At 44.2% G+C, this 8,107-nt stretch overlaps 1 protein-coding gene across 1 annotated transcript; it reads left to right on the top strand.

Moving 5' to 3' along the window:
• Window positions 1-6,081: 6,081 nt before the first annotated feature.
• On the top strand, window positions 6,082-7,841 carry C2cd4a (C2 calcium dependent domain containing 4A). Its single transcript, XM_027923589.2, has 2 exons — window positions 6,082-6,102; window positions 6,615-7,841. The coding sequence occupies exon 2, from the start codon at window positions 6,659-6,661 to the stop codon at window positions 7,769-7,771; it is 1,113 nt and encodes a 370-aa protein (XP_027779390.2). The 5' UTR covers window positions 6,082-6,102; window positions 6,615-6,658; the 3' UTR covers window positions 7,772-7,841.
• Window positions 7,842-8,107: the final 266 nt, after the last annotated feature.

An 8,107-nucleotide genomic window follows, 5' to 3' on the forward strand; every position in this document is an offset into this window, starting at 1 on the left:
ATGACAGCCCCTCCAGCGCCGGCCCGCCCTCCGCCGCGCGCGTGACTTCGCCCGTGCGCAGGCGCGCCGCCGCCGCCGCCGCCGCCGCCGAAGCACGTGGGCCTGGCCGGACTCCTCTGCCACCGCCGCCAGGCACCCCCGAGCGGCGAGCGGAGGGATGTTCCACGCGGATCCTGTCCACCGTGCCCTAGCGGCCTGTATGAGAGTAGGACGTTGGAGAAGAAAAGGGAGCCCAAGGACCTGTACGTAACCGCTCTGCCTTAGCGCCCCTGCTGCCGACCTTGGGCCCCGCGGAGCCCACAGTACTGGCGAAAGCAGCTCCGCGTCGCTGGGCCCCGCGCTCCTGGGCCTGTGGTCCGCTCTGGGCGTGTCCCGGGCCACCACCCCTTCCTCCAAGCTTCAGGCGGAGTGAATCCACGAGGTCTTGTCCTGCTAGCTTCTGACTCTGCCGGCTGCAAGGCCTCCGCTTTTTTCTTCTTGAAAACACACTTTAATAATTTAAAGCCGGGGGAGGAGGGGCAAAACCGCACCAAATGGCAGATAGAAGGGAAACTGAATATGCGTGGAAATAAAGATCAAACGTAGTTCTTTTTTTTTTTTTTTCTTTAACTCTGGGTTGCATGTTGTTATATATCATTTTGGCCATGCTGTCATTGAATTGCTTATACTGTGGCAAGATATTCAAAGCGCAGCTTTTATACTGCGAGGACTTTCCACCCTGTGAAATGTAACCCCCCCCCCCCCGCAAAAAAAAAAAAAAAAAACAGTTCTTAAAGAACTGGAGGATTTCTGTCTTAAGTATATTTCAAAAAACTGTTGCAGTACAGCAAACAGAAACCTAAGACAGACAAAGATTACTTGTAGCCGCAAGCATTTATTAAATGCTTTGCTACAAGGTAGAGGTCATGTCTTAAAGACTTTGTATTGCTTTTGAACATCCTAGGCTCGTATAGGACCTAAAAGAAAAATAATTTCTCTGAAGTCCATTAGAGGTGAAAGAAAGAAAAAACGGCTACAAAGAACCATAGTACTAGCCAGTACTATGAGCATCTCCCTCTATCTTCCACTTTGACAGAAAGCAAGACCTTCACCATTTGTTTTTCTTTGCTGACACACAGACAAAATACTAGAAGGCACTTTGGACTTCCATCTTTCATGTACAATCTATTAACAGCCTGTCTATTGTGCTTTTGCCATATTTTCTAAATTCTTGTATTCCCCATGAGCTGTACAGTTAACCTACTAAATGGCCTCCAGTTTTGCCTTTCTCCAGTCTTTTCTGACTGAATTTCTCCATCACAGGTAAACTCAAATTAGTCACCTACTCAAAAATCTCCAATAAAGTGTTTAGGACACACTATTCAATCTATCCCCAAATTCTTTCTAATCATACTCCCTAATAATCCCTCCCCCCTTGGACATTCACATTTACTGTACACTGAGGCAAATGTAAAGAAAAATATACTCTTGTTCAGATAAGGCATGTACCATAAAAAAGAAACCAATGCAAGGATGTATGAACAACAGTGAAAGACAATATGAAAGCCAGCACAGGCAGCATGGCATGGTCAAGGAAGTGAAAAAGAAAACATAATCTTGTGGGAGAAGTGAGCAATGCTAATGCCTTTTATATTAATCCCTTACACTTCTATATTACTTCACAGTTTTGAGAGAATAACATATAAGTGTGCTCTTATATGCTTCATTCCATTTCATTATGTTTTTAGTTAAAACTTTTATATTATTAGGGCAAGGTGGGCATTGTTCCCATTATGAACAAAAATTAAGCTCAGGAATGTTAAATGAGTTACCCAAAATACACAGCAAGTATTGATTTCCTTACCTTCCCTAAAGCACTGCCACCCTTCCCTCTGTCAATAATTATTCAGTTTAATCATTACCAGGCTATTAGTAATTCTCAGAGATTTTGAAGGCAAAAGGCAGAGTAAAAATTCTCAAGGTGGAATAGTCAGCTCAAAAATTTTAGTACAAATATATGTTATTATCAAATAGTACAAACAAACTTTACCATATAGCTTTTAAATTTTAACGTTTTCCATTTTGGGCTTGTTTTTGATAAATTTGTATATGCCTGCAGAAATCACCAATTTATGGTCCCAATTTAAAACAAAACTAATGTCAAAAAACACCCCCAGCACCCTAACATACCCAAAAGAAATTTGATGCAGAGGCTAACTGAAGAAAATGAACATTCTAGTAATTATAGTTCTCACCTTCATTCTAACTTAAGAACAATGAGAAGGGGCTGGAGGTGTGGCACTATGTAGAGCACTTGTCTGGCATGCATGAGGCCCTGGGTTCAGTCCCCACCACTGCAAAAAAAAAAAAAAAATGCGAAGGACAACAAAAAGGTAATTACTGCAGTGAGGAATGAACAGCGAAAGCAGATTAGTAAAATATTATTTCTGTTTTTAAAAAGTCAAAAGTAAGGGATGGTTTAAAAGTTAATAACTCTTAAAATATTGTTAAAAGAAATATTAACTTCATACTAATCCACCCCATTCCCCAACCAACTCTATGGGTTTCAGAGGAAAAAAGGGGAATTTAGGAACTAAAGGAAATACTGGAGAAAGCTAGAGTACAAGACATGAGAGCATGGACTATATGAAAACTTAGGAAGGAACCGGGCATGGTGGTACCCACCTGTAATACCAGCTACTACAGGCTGAGGTAGGAGGAGGATTGCAAGTATAAGGTTAGCCTGGGCAATTTAGCAAGACCTCCTTTCAAGAAATAAAGAGGGCTGGGTATGTAGCTCAGTGATAGAGCACCCCTGGGTTCAATCCCCAGTACTGCCAAAAAAAAAAAAAAAAAGAAGAAGAAGAAAGAAAAGAACAACAATAAGGAGCAGGCCAGGAGTGTGTAGGAGAGGAAGGAGGAGAAGAAAAAGAAAAACAAAACTTAGAAACTAGGAGAAAGCACAGGAGTGGTTAACACAGTATGTGCACTAGAGGGAAATTTAAGGATCATCTGGTTAATCCACCCCCTTTATTGGACAAGTAGAAGCACTGAGTGCCAGGAAAACCTCCGTGTCTTGACTCCTAAGGTGTTTGTTCCAGGGCTCCAAGTTCTATATTCTATTGGGTTGGATGAGATTTATGAGTTAAAACACCAGTTATTTTATTAATTGTAAACTCCCTTCTTGTTTTCCTTAACACCCAATCTGTGTACTCTTTTTGTAAGTCTGCTTTTTTATTCTAATTTTGATTGACACATAGTAAGTGTACATTTTAATGAGGTACAAAGTGATGTTTTGATTAATACATACATTGAGAAATGATGTAATCAGAGTAATTAGCACATCCACCACCTTAAACTTTTTTTTATCAGTTTTCTTTTGTATGGTGAGTATATTCAAAGTCCTCCTCCTAGCCATTTTGAGATATGCAACGCATTAATTAGTGTTAGTTATCAGTCTTCTGTGCCATAGAACACTACAACTTGTGCTTCCTTTCTTACATTTTACTCATTCACCAATCTCTCCTAATCTCCCCCTTCCCATTAAGTCTGCTTTTAAATGTTTAGTTTTCTTTTACTCTGAAGAACCACTAGCCTCAATGATGTGTAATCTATTTATGTTCACTTCACAGAATTGTTTTTCATCTCCATTACTGGATGTTCCTATGGCTACACCTGTAAGCTCAGAACAACCACAGTCTTCCTCTGAGTAGATTTGTGTGTTCCAGGCACTTGGCCTGACCTTATTACACCATCCTCCCGAGTACTGGTAGCTTCATGCTGTTAAGTGAAACATAAGGCTTAATGTGGTCAAAGAGGACCAGGAACATGAGGGCACATCTCTGCTGTTTTCAGGAAATGTTGTACAGGAAATGCTTACTTAAGGAATAAGTGAAGAAGGTGAATTGTTAAAAAAAAAAAAATGCAAATCATCTTTGCTTGGCTGGGCAGAGAAATGTTTTTAATGGAATCTTTGTGTGAATCAGCTAATCCCTGGCTAAGCAAATGTGTATAATAATAATATTATAAATAGCAGCTGTTAGCTAGTACTTGCTACCCATCAAGCATTTTCATACCTTTTTAGCCCTCATAACAGTCTTATGTGTATATATTACTACTCCATTTTATAACTTGGACTCAAACAGATTATGAACTTGATTAACAATTTATCCAACTCAGACGGTGAACTATGATTTGTGTTCATCATTTTAATCAAAGACACTGTGCTCTTACAGAACTAACAGTATTTTGTCTCTTGAGGAAAGTTGAGTCAGAACACATACACATGGCCTTGAAGCATATAATTTGATAAATCTCCCACGGATTTTTCCCTGACCCAAGAATTTTGACCAGGAATAGAAGTGATATCAAGACAAAGAAGTAGTTAGCCAATGGCATGAAAAACCCAGGGACCTTCCAATTTTGCCTCCCAGATTAAATATATAATGTTCAATAGTCTCTTCTCATATCTGCCTTAGCTATTTGGAATTCAAGTATTTTATCTTCATCATTTCACTCCTCTTCTGATGAATGTACATAACTGATATGATCTGGTGCAGCCTGGATCCACCTGCCCAGTTTGGTGGCTAGAACCCAGGGTGCATTCAATAAATACTGCTTTTAATGAATGAATGAACTAATGAACATTTTTTTCTACAATAATAAGTATATCTGACATTGTGAAGGACAGGCTTTATGTCAAACCCTTCATATGCATTATTTCATGTTTGTGACAAGGCTACAGGTAAATGTTTGACGCTTGAGCTTAGGTTAAGTAACCCACTCATAGTGACCTATCATTCTGGAATCAAAATCAGATATGGTTTCAGACCCAATTTTCTTGGCCACTATACAATGTTCCCGCTGTCTTCATCATTAATAATCTCTGCTTTTATGCATTTAGCAGTTTGTCATGTTCCTGGCATGGTGCATAGTATTTTTTATTATTGTATGAATTTAACCTCCAAAATAATGCATTTACTATCCATTAGTAGGTATTATTTATTTCTTCCATCTCCCACCACTTTGTGACCATAGACAAATTATTTCATCTCTGAAACTCAGTTTTTCATCTATAAAACAAGGATGATCAGAAGTTACAGGGTTTCTATGACAATTCTAGAAACTATGTAAATTATCTAGTACAGTGCTTGTATGTGCTGGAAACAAAATACACATGCCCTACCCTAAGTCCCCTTTGCATGAATTCAGTTTACTTCATACAATACTATTTTGAGAAAAAATTTGCAAGGCAGTATCTTAGAAATATTATACAGCCAGACCCTAAACAAAGTGCCTCAGATCTCTTTCAGCCCAAGCTATCTGCTCTCTTACAGAATAGGCACAAGTTAAAGGATGATTCCAATGGTCCATATATTTGGCAGTATATTTTTCTAATCCAAGATCAACACACATGGTTTAAGAAATAGGTTTTGGTTTTTCAAAATTGAAGTATTATATTATACAGTAAAGTGTCTAATCTCAAGTATACACTAGAAGATTACACAAGGATACACCCCTGTAACCCCACCCAGGTCAAGATATGGAATGTTTCCATATCTTCCCCCTAAAATCAGAGTGATTTAAAATCAACAAAGATCATCTAAAACCAGAACTTAAAATCGGAAAACAAATAAAGAACTTCGAAACCTGGGCAACGGGATGGTTGGATTTGGAAAAGGGTATTAGGTAAGAGTAAGACAAACCCCACGTTGGTCTTCTTTTGAAAAGTGGGTGTAGGGAGCTTCTATGCATTCACGTTCATTTTGTCCATTGAGCCTCACAATAATTCTGCGATATAGTCAAGACTTAATCCTTTTGAGCATCGTGAGAAAACGAACTTGTTCAGGGTTGCCGAGAATACCGTCACCCCAAGCAGAAGAAAGAACTGACTCCAGAATATGCTTAGCAAATCCAAGCCACGTGGCAGAGGGACGGAAGAGCCTGGCATCAGGTTACCAGGCAGCTTCGCTCCACCGCGGGTATAAAGGCTCAGACCAGCTGTCCTTGAACACGGGTGCTGAACTCCGCCGCGGGAGCTTTGAATTTCTCTGAGGCTACCTGACTCTCCGAGTGGGTGCCCCAGGCAGAACCTTGCAGGAACCATCTGACCCTGAACTCCAGGTACATGAGGGGGACCCAGCGGCGTGCTTAATTCCACTCGGGGGCGGGGAAGCGGTTTCCTGAGGATTTGGGCTTTTAAAAGAGGAGAACAGACTACAGTTTCCTGAAGGGGATAAAAACTATATTAATTATAGCTGATGATTGGAGTGCAATAGTTCCTTAAGGATTCAGGAAACGAATGTACAGAGCAAAGCACCTCTTGGCACCGAGGACGGAGCGACCAAAGTTAGAAGCTAACATTTTTGAGAATTTCTGTCTTGCGTTAGGCAAGAGCAGAGGAAGAATAAAGCAACAAACTCCTTAAGTGTATTTGACAACGGATTTGAGATGGGACAGGGAAAATGATTGTTTTTCAATCAATCACTGAAAAATAGTTTGCATTAGGGAGAGAGATGCAATTTGTCTTGTGTGGCGATAGGCTGGGCAAAACACCCTGAAGTAGAAAAACCGCGACAGAAATTGCGGCACTCTGCGGGGCTCGCTGTCAATTGACGTGCATTTGTGCGTTGCAGGTTATCTCTAGCACCGGGTCAAGGGGATAGGCACCTGCCACCAGATGTGGTGTCTGGAGAGGCTACTGCGCAGCAGGGAGGGGCTTCTCCTGAGTAGGGCCCGGCGTTCCAGGGCCCGCTCGCCCACCGCGTGTGCCAACGTGCTCACTCCCGACCGTATCCCGGAGTTCTGCATCCCACCGCGACTTGCGCCCAACCTGGCCTTGGCTACACTCCGGAATTCTTGGGGTGAAGATACAGCGATTGACGAGGGCGCTGGCCTCACGGACTGGGACCCGCGCTCACAGGCCGCGCTCTCGCTGCCTCACTTGCCCCGCGCGCTCACCGCCTACGGCTTCTGCACGCTACTGGAGAGCCCGCACACGCGCCGCAAGGAGTCGCTCTTTCTCGGGGATCTCGGAGCCGCGGAGCTCCAGCGGCAGCCCGCCGCCCAGCCAGTGCCCCGACCCCGGGTGCACACCTACGGCCGCGACGAAGGAAGAGACGTCCCCGGCTTGCTCCTGCGAGCCCAGAACGCAGCTCCCGCCGCGGCACCTGTCTGTCCTTGTCCGCCCCGAGACGCTATCTGCCCGAGGCCCTGCGGTCGCCGCCTCCTGCGAGCACCCAACATGCTGCTGAGCCGTGCGTTACAGGTTCGGAGGAGTTCCGGCTTGGCTCGCGCCCGCTCAGTGTCCAACCGGAACGAAGACGAGGAGGGCGGCGCCACCTCTCAGTCCACAGCTCTGGCCCCCGTGTGCCAGTCGCCGGCTACGGGCCCACGGCCCAAGCTCCTAGAGGCCGAGGGCAATGTAGCTCTGGACTGCGCTGGCTGTGTCCTGCGCCTGGCAGCCGAGTACTGCCTGGATAGTGGGCGCCTCCGCATCAGGCTGCTGCGTGCCGAGGGCCTGGCGGGAGGTACCCCCGAGCCACGTGCGGTTGGTTGCCGCATCAGCCTAATCCTGCAGCCGCTGGGCGCCACGCTCAAGCAGAGCAGCTCGGTGCTGCGACGGAGCCGCAAGTTCTCCATAGACCAGGACTTCTGCTTTGAAGGGCTCACGGAAGACCAGGTGCGCCGCCTGACAGTGCGCGTCAAGGCGGAGAACAAGGGCCGCGGCCTGCAGCGGAGCCGCTTGCTTGGCCAGGGCGAGCTGCTGCTGGGCTCCCTCCTGCTCTTCTGAGCCCCTCCCTCGTGCTAGTTTGTCATGCTGGGGACTCTTGGACACTGACAGCAGCTTTGTACAAAATAAATGTGTATCTGTTTTTCTAATTAGGCCTTCGTTTCAGTCCACTATTGTCAGAGATGATATTGGATTGACTTTCACAGTAAAGGAAGTTTTTTTTTTTTTGGTGTAGTTTGATGTCTTGATAATTCTTTTCACCAAATGGAATGATGTTCTTCACTTTCCCAATGATATAGCCCAATTGCATCTCCTAAATATCACACACTTCTGTTGGGAAGTGCAGTGTTAGGTTTTTCTCATTTTAAAATTTGTTCATTGCACTACATCCATTGA

Source organism: Marmota flaviventris, chromosome 2 (genome assembly GCF_047511675.1).
Source record: "Marmota flaviventris isolate mMarFla1 chromosome 2, mMarFla1.hap1, whole genome shotgun sequence".
NCBI lineage: Eukaryota > Metazoa > Chordata > Mammalia > Rodentia > Sciuridae > Marmota > Marmota flaviventris.